This window comes from Numida meleagris, chromosome 6 (assembly GCF_002078875.1).
Source record: "Numida meleagris isolate 19003 breed g44 Domestic line chromosome 6, NumMel1.0, whole genome shotgun sequence".
Classification (NCBI taxonomy): domain Eukaryota; kingdom Metazoa; phylum Chordata; class Aves; order Galliformes; family Numididae; genus Numida; species Numida meleagris.
The window spans coordinates 34,767,013-34,789,815 of NC_034414.1; the positions used below are offsets into that span (position 1 = coordinate 34,767,013).

General features: G+C 38.1%; 1 protein-coding gene across 2 annotated transcripts in view; it reads right to left on the reverse strand.

The window, feature by feature from the left end:
- The window catches only part of PRKD1 (protein kinase D1), a 127,411-nt gene that overhangs the window by 10,343 nt on the left and 94,265 nt on the right, over positions 1-22,803 (reverse strand). For both annotated transcript variants that reach the window (XM_021401320.1, XM_021401321.1), the window contains 8 exons: positions 13,794-14,004; positions 12,170-12,247; positions 8,239-8,443; positions 5,134-5,257; positions 4,270-4,347; positions 3,152-3,431; positions 798-850; positions 184-256 (listed from right to left, as the gene is read on the reverse strand). In XM_021401320.1, coding sequence (XP_021256995.1) covers positions 184-256; positions 798-850; positions 3,152-3,431; positions 4,270-4,347; positions 5,134-5,257; positions 8,239-8,443; positions 12,170-12,247; positions 13,794-14,004 — 1,102 coding nt within the window. The remainder of the gene's footprint in view (positions 1-183; positions 257-797; positions 851-3,151; positions 3,432-4,269; positions 4,348-5,133; positions 5,258-8,238; positions 8,444-12,169; positions 12,248-13,793; positions 14,005-22,803) is intronic.

Sequence of the window (22,803 nt, forward strand, 5' to 3'; positions counted from 1 at the left end):
GGAAACTTCAAAGTAAACAAGACCTTGTCAACACTAAGTAGTGTCCATCTTTAATGAATATTACTTATGTTAAACGCTGGGTAGCTGATTTCTGTAATAAAGCATTTCACAGTCCAAATACTTTAATGTTTGCTGAATTTCTTCAGCCTTAAGCAATAACTGTACAACTCACCAGAAACTTACCTCCATAAACAATTCCAAACTGTCCTGATCCCAAAACCTCATCTGGGAAGATCTGGTATACAGTGCTGATATCCTGTTTATATAAACAGAGCAAACATTAATCTCTAAAATATGGAAACAAAATTTGTATTTGATCTGCATGCATATTCTATAATACATTTCAAAACACATCTGACAGAACATTCATGTGAGTTTTCTTAAAAGAATCAACAACTGCAATTGCAATCTCATCTTAGTACAACAAAAAATATCTGATGTCTCAGTGATGACAAAAAAAGGCTTGTGACAGCCTCACTAAGTTTAACAGAAATGCCATGTATTAATGACTTCTGCTCGCTTTCCTTCAGGTAAATAATAACCTGCAAGGATAAGTTGTTAAATTCTGTGTTAAGCTACATTACACATATGTAATTCTTGTGTCTCAAGGAAAAGATGCCATGAAATTGACTTTTTCCAAAAGTTAATAACGCTAATTGTTTGTTAATTTGTACAGTGTAAGTAGAAAAAAATGGCTGATTGGAACTCTTCTCTAATATTGCTCTTTGCAAAACAGATCAATGACTTCACAAGCTTAATCATATCATGTCTAGCACAAGCATTCAGAGAACACTTACCACATTTTCTTGAACTTGGCAGTTTGACACAGAAATACTGATGGATATATCCCCTGGGGAAGAAAGTAAAATATACTTCAGACTGCTGTGCTTTTAGTTCAAACATATAATAATAACAAATGACACTTACATGACATCAGTATCTTCTGATAACTGTAGAAATTGGACCAATTAGGTCATCTTGTTCATCTACCAGACAAAATAAAGTTACACCACCTCACAAATGTGTGGCTTCAACAATAGACTTTTGTAGTATATGGGAAAGAACAGAATTATGCACTTCATTACCAGATTTTATAGTGGGATCTTATATTTCCCATTTATAAGCTTCTTACTGCTTTATTCCATTCCATTTTGGGGCTTTTTATCTTTTGCAAGTAACATAACAGCAACCAGGAAAAACTGTTTCCATTTAGTATACTTCAATCAGTGTATTGAATTAGATGATCCTTAAGGTCCCTTCAATCCTAAGTCATTCTATGATGCTATTCAGACAAAGGATAATACTTATTCATATTGCTATGTGTACTGTTAAAAGTAATAGACATTTCAACTGGCTGAAGAGACATTATTAAAACACAATGGAAATAAAAACTTGCACTTATGCTTTAATATGACAATTACGAGAAGCAACTTCTAATAATTCAAAGCTTAGGATGTTACCAGTAAAACTGGAGAATATGTTTACTGCTGACTGCACTACACAAAGAAGTCATTTTGGGGGGTTTCTTTGAAGCAACTGATGCCTCTGTCTCCTACCTCTGCTTAGAATCCTGCTCAAGCTTTTCATTTTTTTTTAGCATGGATTTCAACCTCATTGAAATCAGTGTTGTATTCTATAAAGCCTGTACTAAACACTGCATAAACTCACTACTACCATCTCCATTTCTTCTAGCAGGACAAAGTAGCACAAGTAACTTCTGCTCAAAATGACTTATTCTCTTGTCCTGTCCTTAGGAATATATTTGTTTGGGAATGGGATGTTTTGGTTTCATACAGGACCTTTAGCATTGCTAATTTGTTTTCAAATGTATTTGCTACTTTCTGTTTGCATTAAAGAAAACATCAAGGTGGCCCTTTAAAGGGGGCCTACAAGAAAGCTGGAGAGAGACTCTGTATCACGGAGTGTAGTGATAGGACAAGGGGTAATGGCTTTCAATTAGAAGAGGATAGATTTAGATCAGATATTAGAAAGGAATTCTTCGTTAGAAGAGTGGTGAGGTACTGGCATAGGGTGCCCAGAGAAGTACGAATTAACAAAACAAAATTTTAAACTTCTTAGGAGGCAGAGAGCTGTAATTCCCAGTCCAGCATTTTAGTTGATATGCTTAGCTACATTGGGCTCAAACCAGGGGCACTAGGCAAATAACATGACTGAAATGACATCCAGAATTTGACAATATTTTATGTAGGAACATAGTCGAGAAAAAAAGACAGAGATGATCTATTCTGATATGTGAGCTTTTGTGCCTGGAGATGTATGCCACAGTCTGTTGTATTACTTAGTTCCTGAAGAGCTTGCTGTCTCATTAGTATTTCACACTGCATTAATAGCATCCAGATGTCAAGTGCTAAAGCACATCTATGTTGCAACACAAGGTCTAATCCAGTTTGTGCAGACATATCTGAATTTGCTTTACACTGAGTAGGCTAAGTACAATTAGCAAAGCAACCACAGCAGCACATGCTTAGTAGTGGCAAATTTTTTGGTCTGTGCTACTTTGTTATCAGTACCTCAGCAAAATTTAAACCATTTTCATGTTTATTTACATAATGTTCTAGCTTTGGTAGGGAATTGCCCAAAGGTATATAAATTGGAGGCAAAGATATATTCAGTCCTTTTGGTTCTGAGTAACATCCATGCCTTCTTGTGAACATAACAGCTGTTTTTCACATGAGTTAATTTCATCTCAGCATGGGACAATGTTTGTGGCAGTTGTACAAACAAATGTGATGAAAAGAAGCATATAATCTGTGCTGCAATGACCTAAAGAGTGAATGGATGCTTCTGCACATATCTAGAAATATAAATTACAGTAATGATGGGAAACATCTATCAGCTCCCAACTGGAGCTCAGAAACTTCATGCCACTTCGCAAGGAAGCTATCATTCATGCCAGCAACACAAATATGAGTAAAACAACTATTTGCTCACAATCAAATTTTCACACAGTATATTAACACAGATGACCTAGTATAAACTGGAAACACATGAATGAAAAATTGTGGCTTTTAAAATACACAGACAGTTGATAAGCCTTTACTAGTTGTGCAATATTTCTGTGCAGAAGATTGAGCCATGCCGTTTGTTAATGACTGTATTTATCTAAAAGGGAGGAAATAAATAAACTTACTGTGTAGGCTGGGTCCCGACCCCATTGATGCCCCTTTAGGGATGACGGGCATCAGGGCGTGCTGTATTGCCATCTCCCACATTCTTGCCACATCAATGCCAATACCGCTAGTGAGAACACCGTTATTCAATTGAACACTTGAGAGGTTTTCTATGTTTTCTCCAACATAATAGACTATATTTGCTGTGCTTATTTCAAAACAATGAGGATTGGCTCCTTGAGGCAGTAAAGTGAAAGTTTTTGCAGGTTCCAGAGAGAAAATTTCAGACAATGGGATTTCCTAAAATGAAAAAATTATTTTCTGTGTAAAGATTATCAACATATAAAACTAAGACATGAATTTTATTTAACTAATTTATAATATTAGCTGTTGCTTTTATCTACGTGTTTCTTGTACAAACAAAAAGGCTCTTGTAACCTGGAACTCCTCGACACAGAGGCCTATTGATAGTAAAATAACAAATGTTTTTTTTCCAAGACCAAGCAGAAATTTAATTATTTTACTTGCAGACTTACTTGCAAATAACTCTGTAAATAAAAGCATAATAAATATATATTTAACATTAAGATTCCAAACCCACATTTCACGTAGGCATGAACATGGTTGTTTCATCTTAATAAGACTCAAGGGCACATTTCACTAACTTCCTCTGAGAGGAAGCCACATGAAAGAAATATTTTCCATTATTGTAAGGAGTTTAACTGCTTCGGGTAAAAGGTAATTAGCATTAAAATAATGTTTTACAATTGAAATCACAACATAATGTCCAAAGGACAGAATTAAAATAATACGTACAACCTATATTGTTTGGAAAGAATTTATATAATGAACAACAGTATGTCAGATGAGTTTCTTGGCAAAATTTGTCACTGGTAGTGAATTTTCCATACAAAAATCTTTCATTTGCATAACATGTATTTTACCAGTCATTGTTAGTTGACACTTTTCTGATCTGACGCTTGTGAAAATGCAATACCCATATATGCAAGTTAGGTAATGAAAACAAACATAGTTCCAAGTTATACCACTAATGCAGTTTCACTATTTATTTATTCAGCTATTCACTCCAGTTATTACGTTTTGATAGCAGAAAAAGAAATCAAAAAATATTCCTTACTTTATAATATTTGCTTCCAGTATCATTTTGAAAAAGAGTGATACATTTGCTGTCTAGTCTCCAGTAATGTCGCTTCCTCTGCAAAGAAAAATAAGGGAAAAATCTTTCTACCAGTTTTCAAGAAAATTAAAGAAATGCTCATTTCTCAAATTCACCATTTCCAGAACTTTGTTTTCATCGGAATGGATGAATTGGGAAGGATAAATTTTCATTTGCTATTACAAGAATTTTATGAGGACTATATGTTTGAGTTAAAGTTTTGTAAGTTCACCTTTTAGTGTAATAATGTAGCTCTGTTCAACTAGCCCAAGTTTTGAAAGTTTAACATGTCACCATAATCTCTAGGTTACACTCAGCATAATTTGCTGCAGTTGCGTTTATAAAATAAATCAACTTTCTTTTTCTATTGGTAGTATCTCACTTTAGAAGTGCACATACTGACACTCTGATTCCTATTTTTGCAGGTCTAAATGAAAATAACTTTTTTTTTAAATTGGTACATTTATTTTACAAAAGTCTAAACTCACCTAAAAGTAATATATCTAGGAGACAGCAGCTGGAAGGTAAAGATACCTCCCAGAACCTCTAAGCTGTTAATATTTTTTACTTCCTTCAGAATGTCTTCACATTTGGCCTGTGATAGTGCAACTGACAGATTCAGATACTACTGTGAGTTTTAAGTGTCTCCTGGTATGGTGGAATAACTTTCTTACAAGCTCTTCCAGGGATTTAGGACCACAGGAAATGCAAATACTGTAAAAATGCTATATTGTGAGTAACTTTAAATTATTAAAGTACTACTAGGATTTGAATTCAGAACTGTTATATAGCATGTAGAGTAGGGTCTTCCTTAACATTTCTTACCAGTGTGTCCTTGCTGGTATAGTGAACCATCCAACCTTCCTTCATTACTGTGCTACTTCTCCTTTTCGTGTGCTTCACAGACTGTACCACTCTCATTAATGGAATATTGTTGCTGGTTGAAGGGCTTAAGAATAAATCAATAAAGCCTTTTTAAAAGTGGACAATTTTAGACAAATAGAAAATAACTTCTTTTATATGCACATTTACATTTATTGCCACTAACAGACCTGGACTGGACACTATTTTGTTATGTCAGTCCAAGTATCTTGAGAGTACAAAGGAAAAAAAGCTGTAATGCTACAACAGGAAAAAGGCAGAGACCAACAGAAAGTTTACTTATATGACATACACAAAATATTCCCCAAGTTGAGCCAAGATGATGGGCAAATGACTACAACCTCAACTAGGGTGTGGGAGAAATAGCTCAAGCCTGTGCTACGCATGATTCAGAGCATCACTTGATCCTTGGATCTCTCATAAGCTAGGTAAGCATTGTCCATCAGATTACAGTCTTGTGATCTTGGGTTCACACACACAGTGGGTTTATGATGGTTTACAGTAGAAAATGCCAACTAGCTGTGTGTACACTGGCAGAGTATAGAAGACGATCTCCAGGAACCTCACAGAGAAGGAGGTTTAGGATATTGCAATTTATCCTCAAAGACTTTAAGCAAAGTCTCGCTGCCCTGTACTTGGGTATGCATGCTGAAAACTTCCAGTGCTCAGCACAGTAACTCAGGAAGTCATGGGAACATGACAGTATGCCTGATAGCACAATCAGATAAAACATGGAATATCTCATTGGAGAAGTTTATGAAGTAGCAAAGCCAAATGGAGTTAACCATTCCTAGAGCAGACTCTGCATAATAGAATCATCTGCTTCATCACCTGCTTCAATCCTCAGCCTAAATGCTTAGTCATTTCTGACAGAACTTGATCTTGAGATTCTGCATCCTACATGAAAACAGAGCACTGAGAGTTCATGCTGTGATCAAACGGGCTGCAGCTCCTATAATAAATATTCTTGACTGACAAAGAAGTTTCCTTTTTTATTTTCCTTTTATAGATCACTTAAAAATAATTCATGAACATGACAACTACTCTTACAAACACGAGGGCTGCTCTGGAAGTAATGCCTCTTATTTTATTATGTTGGAGCACAACATCAGAGGAGGATGGTGTTAATATGGCACCTTCCCACCAATATTCCATTACATTTTGTTGCCATATGACAGATGGCAGCAGAGGGGCATCCTGACAAAATGGTATCTGACATGGAAGTATGGATGAAGAAAAGGTGTGGAACTGAATTCCTCTGTGTGGAAAAAATGACACCCATTGACTTTCATCAGTGTTTGCTGAATATTTATGGAGACCAAACAGTGGATGTGAGCACAGTGAGATGGGGAGTAGTGCATTTCAGCAGTGGCAACAGCAACATGAGAAACAAGTCACATTCTTGACGACCACGTACAGCTGCCACACCACAATATGAAGAGCGTCTTGATCAGCTCATCCACGCAAATTGGCAGATTATATCCAGGGAACTGTATACAGAGCTGAATATCAGCTTCAATGTGTTGGAAACAATGGTAACAATGTTGGAATATCACAAAGTTTGTGCCAGGTGGGTCCTGTGAATGCTTACACAGAAAGAATACCCTATGCAAGTTTGTCAGGATCTACTGAATCAATTCAAGGCTGAAGGTGACAGTTTCCTGGATCACATCATTACTGATGACTGGTGTCACCACTGTAAGCCAAAGTAAAAATGGCAGCCTGTGGAATGGCAACATGTGAATTTCCCATCAAAGAAAAAGTTTGATGCAGTCCTCAGAGGGTAATATGATATGCACTGTCTTTTGGGATAGGAAATATGTGATCGTTCTGGATTTCCTGGAACCCGGACAAACCATCGACTTTGGCTCACACATTGGCCCACTGTGACTTATGTAATTAGTGGACGGTATTACTGGAAATACAAGGATGCCCCTCAACTAAGTAAAAGAAGTAACTGGGTTATCCGTTTTGTAATTATTTATAATTCAATATCTACATTTTAAAGAACTCACTATACTGTCCATGTAATATGACTTAGACATATAAGATGATATTACAGCACTGACTTTGTGATATAAGCATATGCTTATACTGTAATGATACAACGTGTCTGTATACAAGTGGCTATGCAGAAGAATATGACCGTAGGAGTAACAGTTCACTGCTGCTGATAGTAAAATTGTATACTGCTGAAATGGACTGCTTTCAATTAGTGCAAAATGTTTGTGTCAGTGAAGGAGAATTTAGGGGAACATGCTTCAGGAAAAGACTCCTAGTATGCAAAATAAGAGGAACTGCAGATTAAACTGGCATCCATGAAGAAAAAATATCCTACAATTTCTCTTCAAAGTAAAGAATCCTAGCCTCAAAACAATGAGAGCTGAAAAGACCTTAATACGTTTTTGGTTCACTCATAATCAATCTCTACTTTTTTTCTCTACTACTCTGCAGTACTAAGAAGCGAATAGTGATTTTTTTCTCACCTTTAAACATTTCTAAGTAAATTGCACAATTCAATTCCCATTTTCCCTCCGACTGGTCATTTCAAAACACTAATTTACTTTGTAATTTTCTTGAAATTCCCAGTTTATTAAGCATTCCTTCTTTCTAAAGATATCTAAAAATGCAAAAAATACACCTCAAGCCAATTATATCATTATCAATTACATGTTTTTTTGTTTTGTTTTGTTTTGTTTGGCTCTCATCTATATAGCCAAGCATTTAACTTCCAGTCGGGAAAAATGCTTGGGAAAATAAATGAATTTTAAGAATTATTCTCTATTGCTCATTTACAAATGAAGTTTCACAAAAAAAGGAGCATATCTGTAAAAAATACAGTTTTTCAAATGAAGTTTCAACTTGACAGCAATGTTTAAAGTCCTTTTAAAGTCCTAGTGCATGAAATAATCTCATCATAATTTCGGAACCATCACTTATCACTAACTATCTTCATCCTGAATGAGTGAGGATATGGTCCATTTAGATTTCCCTTTGAGTCTTAGGCATGATATAACAAATAAATACAAAAGAAGATAGAAGGTTCACCTGATCATCCTGTTAGACTCGTCATGATCTGGATCAGGATCCTGCATTTCCCCATTGTCACTATGGCATCCCGTCATTGATATCTCAGAATCATGAGCTATAGATTCTTCCATGTCATCTATAAAACTGCTGTTTCTTTCACTGTCATTGTCGTCACTCCCTTCTTCCATAACCACATCAGACTCAGCCCCAGGACTAAGGAGATCTGGAATATTATTTCTCGAATCATTATCTGAAAACATACAATACTCCAACCACAACATCCTAACATATTTTGAGCTTCAGGAAAAATCAGCTTCTCTTTGGAATTCTACTGCCTGAGTCTCTATGTATCCAGTGTGTAATGGTGAAGGTGGTCTTTAACCAGTCATTTGGAAAATCACTGCAGAAAACTGGAAACGTATTAAACTGGAGTATTCTCAGAATTACAACTTTCTACTAAAAAACTGATGAAATCAAGGCAGAATTTCTTATCCCTAGATTTCTATTCAAACAGTCTATACCCATGAGTTTTGTTTCTGAGATCTGAGAGATTTTCCATGCAGCTTGAATGTCATGTACTGACTTGATGGCTGTTGGCAGGCTACAGCTGCAAACTGATGCTAGAAGAGCAGAAACTTCAAAAAAAAAATTTTGTACTATGATGATGACATAATGATGAACTATTGAAATAACTCCCAAGATGATTATTTATAATGTGAATGATTTATTTGCGCAAAAAAATATATTTCCTTTGCACTTGTGCTCCCCATTGAAGGTTGCACAATATGGCACAGTAATCCATTCTAATGAGATAAATTCCCTGCCTTGAAGAAGGAAATATTTAATTAATATAAAATAGTTCTATGTAATATAGTACTGAAAAAGAACTATGATGTTTTAAGCTTTAACTCACAGTGCATAGTATAAGCAGTATAAACAAACTATTTAAGTTTATATTCAAAAAAATGTTTAACTTTCTAATTTTTATTAGATATGCATAGGCAAGATCAAAGAAACAACTTTTTAATGTAGCGCTGCTTGCCAATGTAAAGGAGAAAAAAATTACTTAGCTAAAGGCTTCATTACAAAAAAAAAAACCCACAAAAACCAACAATGAAAGAAAAAACAGCAAAAAAGGTCAAAATTATAAATTTGGTCAGATATAAAAGCATCAGTTTTTCTGGGTAGTTTGCACTGTTTCAGGACCCACTCAAAGACCCACGGACAGCAACTTGATGCAAGGTCAAATCACATAGAAGACATCAAATGTTGTCATTGGGAAATTTTCACCAAATTTTCTGGAGGAAAACTCTTGACAGTCAACAAAGAGGATGCTCCAAAACAATAAGAACATTGAGATGGCTGCTGGAAAAATGTTTTTAATTGATGGTATTCTAATAGAACTGGAAGTGCATGGCTGAAACATTTGTTTCCATGCGCAGTAGTCTTCAAATATTTAGATATAAGTTACTGATGTATGACTAAGAGATGCATTATACTTCATTTCTAGCTGAAACAGTCATCCAGTCATGAATGATACTTCACAGTTCAGGACTCTCTTTTTGCTATTCATACAACATGGCTTTTATCTCTATTTTTAATAAACCCACAGCCAGTTAAAAATATCCTCCCTCATTTAGTGTTTAATGTGTATATTAATGAGACCATACTTGGAATTTTATTGCTTCAGCTCTTCCTTCACTTACTATTTTGGGGAAGATGCATCACACAGCAGATGGACAGAGTGGTAGATACTGTATTTTATTTATTAAGATGGAAATTAATGTGAACCAAATTTCTGTAAGAATAGAAATGAGATACCAGATGGAACTGCCTATGAAAAGTCTAAGGACCACATGTGAGTCATCTAGGCACAAAATTAAGAGTTATAATATGATGTTTTGGACACTGTTTTATGGATATTGTCTGGTGGGAAAAAGCCAAGTTCTAGAAATTTTAAGATGGAGAGCTCCAAGTACCTAAGAACTAATTCTGCAGAGTTGCACAAAAAGAAGTTTAACACTTTCTAAAATACTGCATGGAATAAGCACTCTCACCCCAAATGGCTTTGTACAAGCTTTCCTCACTCAGCTTTTCCTTGGAGAAACCATTACTTCTCGTCAGTTTGCCTCAGATTCATGGTAGGAGGCAAGCAAACAAAAAGCAGTGTGTTACTTGTCAGGCAAAGGCATGGAGGGGATAAAGATTGTGTTGAAGTAATGAAGTACAGCTGCCTGAGACTAAGAGTGGGAAATCAAATGAGTGACACAGAAACAAATGCAAATTTTGTTCATTTAGTCTGGCTGTCCAGAAATGTCTTGCTTTTTGCTTTCTCTTAACACTTTTGCACTGCCCTCTAGAATCGCACCTAAAATGTGTGCAGTATGAATTTTATAATCTATAAGCAGACTTAGTGACTTTCTCTGACTCTGCAAATCTCTGTTCACAACTATTTGCAAAGTTAAAAAAGGAAGATATATACAAGATTGGAAGATGCATAAGGGTATACTAGGAGTACCACATCAACCTTCACAAAAATCAGGATATTCAGCATCTAAAATGTCTTTGCCTATGTTAATTGCCATTAAACAGAAAAGCTTTGTAGTAATACAGTCACACTACTATGAAAAATTACTTAACACTTTTGATTTTGTAAATTCTTGGTATCTTTTCAATGAAGAAAATCACTGATTAAAAGTTTGAAAAAGGATATCTAATAAAGTAATACTTTCTTAACCTCAGATCATAGAGTCTCCAAGGTTGGAAAAGACCTACAAGATCATCCAGTTCAACCGCCCACCTATCACCATGTCCCTCAACACAACATCTAAACGTTCCTTGAACACCTCCAGGGTCAGTGACTCAACCACCTCCCTGGGCAGCCCATTCCAGCGCCCGACAACTCTTTCAGAAAAGTAGTATTTCCTAGCATCCAGCCTGAATCTCCCCTGGTGCAACTTGAGGCCATTCCCTCTAGTCCTATCACTAGTTACATGAGAGAAGAGGCTGACCCCCAGCTCACTACAACCTCCCTTCAGGTAGTTATAGAGAGTGATAAGGTCTCCCTTGAGCCCCCTCTTCTCCAGACTGAACAATCCCAGTTCCCTCAGCCACTCCTCATAAGGCCTGTGCTCCAGACCCCTCACCAGCTTTGTCGCTCTCCTCTGAACACGCTCCAGGGCCTCAATGTCTTTCTCGCAGTGAGGGGCCCAAAACTGAACACAGTACTCAATGATGCAGTATAGGCTGACAATATGGTAATATGCATTAGACACTGAACACTTTACCATGCTTCTCATTCCTTTATCACATATAAAAGTGATATTTTCAAGGCAATCAACAACTCATCTACAACTACCCTTTTTTTCTCCACTACTGTCTGTCAAGCCTAGCCATACATTTCTATACTTGACACAAAACCGACAGCACATGTATAGGAAATTCTGCAGATAATCAAGTTTTCAATTCTGGCAACTGATACAATTAGTTTTATCTCAACTAGCCTTCCCACTTCTCCCAGTATACAGTTTCTTCTCTGGAAGATTATCCTAAAACAAACAATTCTTCCCTTCCCAAATTAAAAATCAATTTGTGTTTTTATCTACCAGGCGAAAGCCTACTTCTCATGCATCTGGCTTTTCAATCTACTTTAGCATTCTGTGATCAATGATCACCCAGAAGTTTTGCTGCTGAAGACACCTCCATGGCATGGCTGAGCCTGCCTTTCAGCGCTGTGTATTTTGAAGATACATGCTCCAAGATGATAATGTATGAACTGTTAATAGGGTTCCCCCCACACTTCATCTTGAATACACAACAGAAATATTTCAGAGGAAAGGCTACTCTCAAGCAGTGGAAAAACTTGTCTTGGTACATACAGGTTTTACACTTCCCTGTTACCTAACTGGTGGTTTAAATGATGACAGAAACAATTGTTAAGGTAACTTACCTCCATTAATGGCAACTTCCCCCAGGCAGTTATTTGGTACTTTAGGTGCACAGCGTTTGTGACAATTGAACCTACAGTCTGGCAAGAGAAAAGGAACACGATATAATTATTTCTCTTTTTAATTGCCACAGTTTCATTTTCTTCCTGCTATCCAACCTATAACTGTCAAGATCAATCATTCCACTAGCACAAAGTTAACATAATCAGAGAGCAGTAGCCTGGCCAGATGCCAATTGCCAGTACGGCCAACAGGATGAACACACCAACAGCTTCCCACAGAGAAGGAAAGCAGTGCTTACTACAGTGGGAGGAGGCCTTCACTGCACCAAGTGTGTGCTACACTGACACTGGGGAGCAAGCTGGAGACCTGTGCACTTGGCTGAAAAACTAGACCTGCTTTTCCAGTACAAAAAGCAGATCAGGCTGCAGCATATCCACTACAGCTTAGATGTTTGACTACATATCAAATACCAAAGAAAACTGAAGCAGCAGAACCTTATCTAGCAATTTTACATGAGAGATACTTGCTCTTTGCATCACCAAGCAATTTCTAGACAGCTGTAAGTGGAGGGCTCCTTCCATATCTACCTCATTTCCAGATATTTTTACTACTGTCTACTTTTACTTTCTTCACATCTGCAAATGGCACTTTATTAGATGTCATTTCAATTGTTTTATTTTGGCTTATGGAACACATTGTACTTAAACTAAGAGCTGTAATTTATTAACAGAGCTGGAAAAGCAAAGTCAGTAAGGAAGAAATATACTAGGGATGCCTATATCCTTGTAATTATTTAACTTCAGATTGATTCAAAAGCCAACTGAGGTACTGCAGTGCTAAACTGTAGGCAATTTTTTTTTAAATCAGGTTAATATATGCTTGTAACTGAGATTCAAAATGAACAGAAACAGGTGATATTTTTATAGAGATTTTGCTAGAGTTAAATCACATCAGAATTACTTAATTGAATGCAACTCTGAATTTTTGTGGGGTATTACTTCAAGGAAGCAACCCAAAGTATTTATGGGCACTCTAGTTGGTTAAGGTGAGCCAGTAGTCTAGGCTACATTCCAAATGGCCAGATTTACTTTGGCATCTGCTAAGGTACAATTACATGAGTCTTGAGAGGATATTAGTCAGAATTCATTGAAAAAGAATTTTTTTTTTTAATTCTCATATAAGATCATATTGTTTTACTTCCATTACAATTCCCCCCCAACCTTTAACTGCTGAGACTAATGTGCATGTTTCAATTCAAGCATAAAAACTAGCAGATTGACAATAATGAAGATTAAGAATATGGTGCTACATGTTAACTATTCTTCTGTAACTGCCTACGAGCACACAATCACTCAGTGACAAACATAAAATAATCTACACCTGAGTGACAACGATGTGAGGTACCTCAGCTATACCACTGAGCAATAATAAATAGAATGCAGGCAGCTCTTGTAGAACTAATCTAATTCTGATCCCAGCTTAATCCAATGTAATTGCTCATGTGACTACATATGGATACTTTGGTGAAGAAATCCTGAGTAAAGCTACATATCAGTCACTCAAATGTTAATTTACTAATTTTACTGTGGTTAGCTTTTACATACCTAAGGGAAGTTTACTTACCTTTACACTGCAAACCCTGTCTAAAAAGCCCTTTGAGAAGCTTCTTACAGTACTGGCAAACTGTTGGCCGTGTGTAAGAGTGGATGACAAAAGTGTGAGGCACTTTAACCTTAGAAAGTAGGATCTTGTCAAGCTGAATAGGTCGTCCAATGTAGGATTGTGAATTTGATCTCTTCTCTCGCCCAGTGAATGATTCTGATGGTGTTTTTTGCTGTGAAATATATAAAATGACATTTGAAAAAGTAATGATTTATTCATTTTTAATAGAATATCCTACACATGCCTCAAGAATATCAAGTAATCTGTCATAAAAAGCAGTTATATTGCTTTTAAACACTAATAGAATATGCAACATACCCCTGTCTGAGATTGCTTTTAAAAAATTAAAATGGTATCAAAGAATATGTTTGTTAACACTAGTGTCATACATTTCACAATGTGGATAAAACCTGTGTGTGTTTTTTTTTTTTTAATTTAAAAATAGATTTTTATCAAAATGAAAATATTTACTAAAAATTTCTCAGAAAAGCATTTTGTGTTCTGAGTAAAACAAGCACTATTTTTTAACCCCTCTCCTATTTCCTATTTTATACAAAGCTAACTTTGAAAAACTGTACTTTTGTACAAACATCAAGGAAATTGTTATCTTGATCTATGCACATGCAGGTTTTTGACAGAAAGCAGATCAGTATCTTCCATCACCTTCATTTATAATTTTTGCTATTGCTAACCTTACCACATTCAGGTTATTCACTATAGATCAGAATAAGTATTTAGATTTCTCTCTATAAATACACATGAATTGAAACACACTGTGTCTAAGGAATAGAATCCAAAGAATTCCTGAAAGAAATGAGTTACCTTATTTTTCTGCTAAATTCATTTAGATGTAAATATGGTAAATAACCTAGAAACTTATGGACTCAGAAAACTGCCTACTCCTAAGAACTGCCCTTGAGAAACAAACTACACCCACAGTTAACACGGAAAAGAAAAATACAGTGACAAGAGGGAGCTTGATCTATTAAAACTCAGCATCTTGCTGCCATCCACAAATATTAAGGTAACTGAAGGCTAGAAAATGAGTCATCCTCTACTTGGACTCCACTGGTCAAAGGCTGCAGTAGCTGAAACCTTAGATTGGCCTAACTTGGAAAACTATTTTGCTTCAAACTAATAATGTTACAGGAAAGCCGGCATCCATAGAGAGACCAATTATTTTTTCCTGCTCACCAAAACATAAAAGTCCATTTCTGTAAGCTTCTGTCTGAGAATCTTGGAGCAAGGGGAGATCTGTAGGTCATTTTGGTGGTAGATACACCTGAGGAGTTCTAGCCTTGCCTTCACAGTGTATTTGCTATAGGAACAGAAAGATATTTCTTCCAAAAACCAGATGGGTTCTTACTGAAAAGACCAATTTTTCTCTCTTGGTTATATTGCATAACTATCTGTTTCCAAAGAAGCATATGCAATGGATTTGCTGAACATTCTTCCCTACTAACTGACAACAATGCCAGCTTCACACTTACTCAGTGTATAAACACAGGCCTGTCAATTAAGAAGTATGCAAAATTCATCGTATGAGCCACGTACATATATTCACCATAAACAAGCTAGTTTGAAACAAATGTAGGAAAGCATCTGTCTTTTCTTCACCACATAAAATAACAGATAATGTAGTGTAGATGTAATGTAGATAATGTGCTTTGATGTTATATGTTTACTTCCTTCCTGAGCTTTACATCTCTAGGCTCTGTAAAACACCTATGCATATGAAAAAACTAACTTCAGTTTAGGATTAAAATTATTTAATATTGATCAGTTAGTAATATTGTTTGCCTAACACTTTCAAGGCAGATTGCACTGTCTTATGAAGGCAGCATGAATAGGGCTTTGGGAAGGGAGGCATAAGCCCAGCAGGAAGGAAACAGTGGGCCTACTTGCACAGCACATCCTGCATTGCTCAGCTTGAACATGCCACCTGCAAACAGCAGCCCTTACTACTTGTGGATAGGACATGGCCCACAAGAGGTGCCAGAAATACTATCTCAATCTTCTCAGTCTAAGGACAAATAGGGACAGTTTTGGCCCTGACTGATGCCACATCAGTCTTAGTGCAGTGCCTTATAACAGTCACTCATCCTCAACCCCATGCCACAGTCAGACATCTTGGAATGTTATCTACAATGCACAAGACGAGAACTGTTGTCCTGTCTGACATACTACATTTTTTATGGAAGTATGTTATTTTTGAAGAAAGTAATCTTTCAAAAATTTGTCTTAATCCTAATCTCACAAAACCCACCCTGGTAGTTCCCCCAGTGACACTACAAACACCTTGCCACATAAACTCAACACAGCTAGGTAAGGTATTAGTCACAAAATTTGATGTCTTTGTCTTCAAATGGACATTTGGTAAAATTTTAATGTGTGGTAACACGGTTCTCTTAAAATGTATTTTCATGGAAAAGAACAGATGGAGAGGAGTAAAAATTTCTAAGGGGAAAAAGTTATGTTGTTTGCTTTTAAGTCATTGCAACAAATTAATATTTCAGCTTACTGTTCTTGCTGCTAGAGCAATTTCTTGACAATCTTACTGTTGTTTGAAGTATAAACAATCCAAATGTCTCCTAACATAATCTTGCTAAAACCACCATCTAATAACATCTACGTAAATTAAATCTACTTTGCATTGTCATCCTTGGCCTTTTGTTTTCGACATTATTGTTGAATGAAAAATTATTTTGGCAATTGAATATTGCTAAAATATTTCCTCAAAGAACTTCAGAATGCTGGTTTGGCTCAGCTTTACCCACCAAATTGCTAGCAGGTTTTGGAAACTTCACGAGTGCTGCTGAAATGTACTGAGACTAGCTTTAGGCTCTAGAATGATAACAGAGAGAGGTAATCTCTTCCCTTACCGGCCTGATCTGATGGACTGGTACTCTTTCCTCTTCCAACCAGAGACAACACGAACACCCGCGTCCGTGAGGTAGGAAGGGCAGGCAAGTTGGGTGGCACAAAATGTGGGGTTAAATGGGATGGGTGGTGCCTGCGAGCACCAAGGGAGGAATCGGGGAGTCACGGCAGGTGGTGCCTGCGAGCACCTGGGAGGAGCAGGGGGGGGGTCATGGGTACACGGGGCGGTCGCGTGTACGGGTATAAGTAGCCTTGTTGCGCAGCATTAAATTGGCATTTCGGCGCTACATACCGTGTATGTGTCCCATATGCCCCTGCACGCGGAGGTGCAGACGGAAGGGAAGCCTTAGTACATTGTCGTAGACAACAACAAAACACACAGGTCACTCCACAACCCCAGGGACTGACCAGTTAGGAGGACCATCCACATTTAGAAATCATGAGCTTCTCTTCCCAATACCTTCCAAAACTCCTTTCAACATCCCTTAACTTTAATTTCCACCACTTCCAGCATCAGGCAGATGCCATAATTTGAAGTTCCTAAAAGAGAAGGAAAACGGGAACTACACTATTTTCACTGTAAAAGCAAGAATCTCTTAAACAAAGCACCTTCTTTTTCAGCTGGTGTGCCTGCTTTGTTAGAAAGATAAATTAGTTTTTCCTGGTAGTGAGCCAGACTACTGACTCAGCAACTCTGGAAACTTCCCAGGAAATGATTGCTTAACTGGATTACACCATGGAAACTAACAGCCTGCACTGCTCCAAACACTAAACAGTCCTTCTAACAATCACACTGGCAAGGCAATCTATATTTTAACAGATTAGAATATTATTTTCCAAGTGACAACAAACACAAAGGAACACGTGCAGTTATTTAACTGTATGGATGTTCGGTCAAGCCCATGAAATTGATCCAATTTTGGATTGAATCCAATTGATCCAATATTGCTTTAAATAATGAGAATATCAGAATCCAGTACTTGCTTATTTCTTATTTTGGGAAAAACAAAAAAACAAAAAACAAAAAAACAACCAGGTTGGGCTTTCTCTCTTTCAAGAATGGAGAAGTGCCAAACTGTTCCCCGACACAGGACATTATACATCCTTACTGCTATTAGCTGATGCCTTGCCCCTCATTCTTGATCAATTTCTTCAGATCAGTCCTGAAACTGTATGTCATTTATTTGTTAGACTTTGTTAAAAGCTACTCAAGAACAAAACTATTCACCTATAGTAGGCAGAAGCACAAAGTCATTGTGCAGAACCATGTCACTGCAGAAAGGAGAGAATCCTCCATATAACTCCTACTCCAAAAGAAAAAAGCCCTCCGCAGATCTCCCACCTGCCTCTTTACCATATTCAAATGCACTGCAAAATACAATTAAGAAAATTGAATAAATACTGATTAACTGACAACAGATCGAGCTGTTCTCATTACCTGAGCAAGTTCAGCTGTCCTCTAGCACCACTGCTAGCACAGAAATCAAAGAAATGTTATGGAGATGGGAGGGACTAATGGGAAGCAATAGAAGCTGATTGCCCTGCAATCCAACTGCACAAAGCCTAAAATATAACACATTGCTGATTATCCAACTTTTTTAAAAGGTTTCAAAAGTACTAATAAAAATGTCCCAGGGGTTCTGGCAAAACTTTACTGAAGAGTTTCATGTGCTATAGTAGTCAGAAAAGAAATTATTTAATTTTGACATTTGAACATCTTATTTTAAATTATGCTTGTGAAAACAAATTCAAGTAAACTTGTCTTGAACAAGAACAAATTATACATCCCAGGCTCTCCTAAATGAGTAATTTTTCAAAACTCTTCACAGAGAAGTGCTCTTCTTTTGCAGGCTCAGTGTCTAAAAAGCATTGTGACATTATCCCTGCATATAACATCGAGACAGCCAACCAAAAAACTGTGGTATTCCTACATTTTTGAAGTGCTTGCCCTAGCAGCAGAAAAAAATACCTAGTTTGATTATTTATTTGGATGTATATTAATTGATATATATTGAAACAAAACCAACAAAATAATAACTGATTTCATGAAGTTTCATTTTCCATGTGGAAGTATATTTGCTGAAACATGCATTTCCTTCCTGTATTGAAGGCAAAAGATAAAGACTTAATATGTTCACACACAAATTTTTACAGGAAACTAGTATCAAATATGATATTTATCTGTCACCACAGGAACTACGTTCTTTGCTCCAATGCAAATGCTGACTTTCTTTAATAAATTAAACTATGTGACTCCAATGAAATGAATTAAAAAAAAACAAATCTTCAATTAAATGCACTGAAATACCACACTTAGAATCCAATCAACTGTGTTGTCTTTTGATGCTTCTTGCACTCTTCTCTTTAACTCAAGTGCATGATTTAATCTCACAAGCACTACAGTTAGATATCTATGGTCTGAAAAACACTTCAATGTTAAATGTGTAAATACATCAAAAAACTGACTTCAGTACAAACTTAAACTACCCACAGATGGATATTATTATGTACCCTGTTCCTCCTGCTCAGACATAAATACCAGCAAACGGTGGTATGAACGCTCTGTCTGTAACCCACCTTATTTTGCAAAGTAACAAGGAAAGATTAATACTTCTCAGCAGTAGTTGTGTGACTATGCTATCTTCTCCAACAGTCAGGGATTTCCCAAAACAAAAGCCCTTTGTCGACAAAGGATTTGCTAGTGCCTACAGGGCTATTAGGGCTTATTTTGAGCAAAACTTTCTTGCTTCCTCTTAAAGACAAAAGTTTCTCCAACAATATTAGCTTTAAAATTCTATTACGTGTTCCAGAGTTTTAAGAATAATAATTTAAAGTAATAAATTATTTTAATGAAATTATCTTGCACTAGAAGAATGGCCACATTCTAAGTTAGACTCAGCAGTTCAGTAATGCGTACAGCACAGAACTAATAAAAAAAAAATATGTACAGATCCTGATACAAAAAGTGGTATAGCAAGTTACAAAAGAAAAACCTTCAAGGAATGTTTGTACAGTTCTGGTTTGTATACTATCATGTATTAATATTGGCAGTTTTTTCAATATCTGTGTAAATGTGGCCCATCTGACACTCCATTCCATACCAGAGATAACCCACAGGACTGTGTTTAATGAACAACCACAAGTTCAGAAAAAGATTTTGGTAATGGACAAAGGAGGTTCAGACAAACCAGCTGGGTAAGGTTTGTCTAAAGTGAAGGAGTTTAGGGGCAGTAGGATGTTACCAATGCAGAAAAACAAAGCTTTATATTGGAAGGAAAAAGCATCAATGAACATGTTTCAGACAGGTAACTGGAGCAAAAAGGTTGCATTGACTACCTCTATTACTCTGAAGACAATTCGCATGTAATGATTTTGTGCCATTTCAGAAGACTCAGTGCCAACATGTGGGATGCTTCAGAGATGATGGGAAAGTAATAAATATGTTGCAGGGTTTGCCATTCTTTTTTATTTTAGATATGCACAAATCCTCACGCCAGTACTACAAAAATCTAGCTACAAAAATCTAGCTTTGGGGGTATGTTTACTTACACAGACATATGGTATGTGTTAGTATGTATATGTACATAAGTATTCTCCCCAAGAATTCCTACTGCCACAGTCACAGAGCATCTACAAGTCCCCAGTTTAATCTGTGGAGACTTTCATGAAGGTTACCCAGCTGAAAACTACAAGTCCAAGCTCCAAAGAGCAGGTTCTTATCTCAACCCATAAGTTTTTGCACTTTCCAATCTTCTCCCCCTCCCACTTTGAGGGGAGTGTGCAAACAGATGCGTAGTGTTTAGCTGTCTGTCAGGTTAAAGCACAATAGTTCATCACTGGAGGATAACTTGGAGGTGACAAGAATAGAATCATAGAATCATAGAATTAGGAAGGTTGGAAAAGACCTACAAGATCATCCAGTCCAACCATCCACCTACCACCAATAACCCCACTAAACCATGTCTCTCAACGCTATATCTAAATGTTTCTTGAACACCTCCAGGGACGGTGACTCAACCACCTCCCTGGGCAGCCCATTCCAGTGCCCGACCACTCTTTCAGAAAAGTAGTACTTCCTAATGTCCAGCCTAAATCTCCCCTGGCGCAACTTGAGGCCATTCCCCCTCGTCCTGTCACTAGTTACACGAGAGAAGAGGCTGACCCCCAGCTCACTACAACCTCCCTTCAGGTAGTTATAGAGAGTGATAAGGTCTCCCCTGAGCCTCCTCTTCTCCAGACTGAACAATCCCAGCTTCCTCAGCCACTCCTCATAAGGCCTGCGCTCCAGACCCCTCACCAGCTTCGTCGCCCTCCTCTGAACACGCTCCAGGGCCTCAATGTCTTTCTTGCAGTGAAGGGCCCAAAACTGGACACAGTACTCATGGTGGGGCCTCACCAGGGCTGAGTACACAGGGACAATGACTTCCCTACTCCTACTGGCAACACTATTTCTGATACAAGCCAGGATGCCATTGGCCTTCTTGGCCACCTGGGCACACTGCTGGCTCATGCTCAGCCGAGCATCGACTAACACCCCCAGGTCTGTTTCCTCCACACAACCTTCCAGCCACTCTGCCCCAAGCCTGTAGTGTTGCCTGGGGTTGTTGCGGCCAAAGTGCAGGACCCGGCACTTGGTCTTGTTGAACCTCATCCCATTGGCTTCAGCCCAGAGATCCAGCCTGTCCAGATCTCTCTGTAGGGCCTCTCTACGCCCAGGCAGATCGACACTTCCTGACAGCTTGGTGTCATCTGCAAACTTACTGAGGGTGCTCTCAATGCCCTCATCCAGGTCATCAGTAAAGATATTGAAGAGGACAGGCCCCAGCACCGACCCCTGGGGAACACCACTCGTGACCGGTTGCCAGCTGGATTTAACTGCATTCACCACCACTCTCTGGGCCCGGCCCTCCAGCCAGCTCCTTACCCAGCAAACAGTGTACCTGCCCGAGCCACGGGCTGCCAGTTTCTCCAGGAGAATACTGTGGGAGACAGTGTCAAAGGCTTTGCTGAAGTCTAGGTAGACCACATCAACAGCCTTTCCCTCATCCACCAGATGGGTCACTCGATCATAGAAGGAGATCAGGTTGGTCAAGCAGGACCTGCCCTTCACAAACCCATGCTGGCTGGGCCTGATCCCCTGGTTGTCCTGCAAATGCCGCGTGATCTCCCTCAGGACAATCTGCTCCATAACCTTCCCTGGCACCGAGGTCAGGCTGACAGGCCTGTAGTTCCCCGGATCCTCCTTACAACCCTTCTTGTAGATGGGAGTCACATTGGCAAGTCTCCAGTCTTCTGGAACCCCTCCAGTTAACCAAGAACACCCATAGATGATGGAAAGCGGCTTGGCTATCTCCTCCGCCAGCTCCCTCAGTACTCTCAGGTGGATCTCATCCGGCCCCATGGACTTGTGGCAGTCCAGGTGGAGTAGTAGGTCCCTGGCCATTTCCTCCTGAATTATGGGGGGTTTGTTTCGCTCCCCATCCAAGATTTCCAGGTCAGAGAGTAGAGTGCTCTGAGGACAGCTGGTCTGGCTTTTAAAGACGGACGTAAAAAAGGCATTGAGAACCTCAGCCTTTTCACTGTCCTCAGTGGCCAAACTATATAGAATGTATTTGTAAGTAGTATTATTTCAGAAAAGAATGTGTTTGTAAGTAGTATTATTTCAGAGTTGAGTGGAAATATTGAGGAAATAATTTTGCCCTGGGGATTTTTGGCTTCAATAACCCAACTCTATTCATTAGAGAAGGACCTCTACTTATTACAACTGGTTTAAGGCACAGAGCTGCTCTCAGCTGCAGTAACCTAGCCCTTCTTTAGCCCTTCCCTCAAGGGTTTCTTCTTTCCAGTCTAATGAGTCACTGAGGCATACAGAATCTGGAACTGAGAAAAGGAGATGTGTCTCCTGTCTGGCTGTGGAAAATGAGTGTTTCATAGAGCGGGAATTTTTTATTCACTGGATTCCTTATTTGAAATGAGTGGGAGAAAAGAACAGCTGTATTAAGAGCTGGGTATGAGGGAAGAAAGAGAAAATGGCCATCCACAACTGCGGACTCCCAGGGAGTCTAGGACTCAACGGTCCTATATCCGCAAA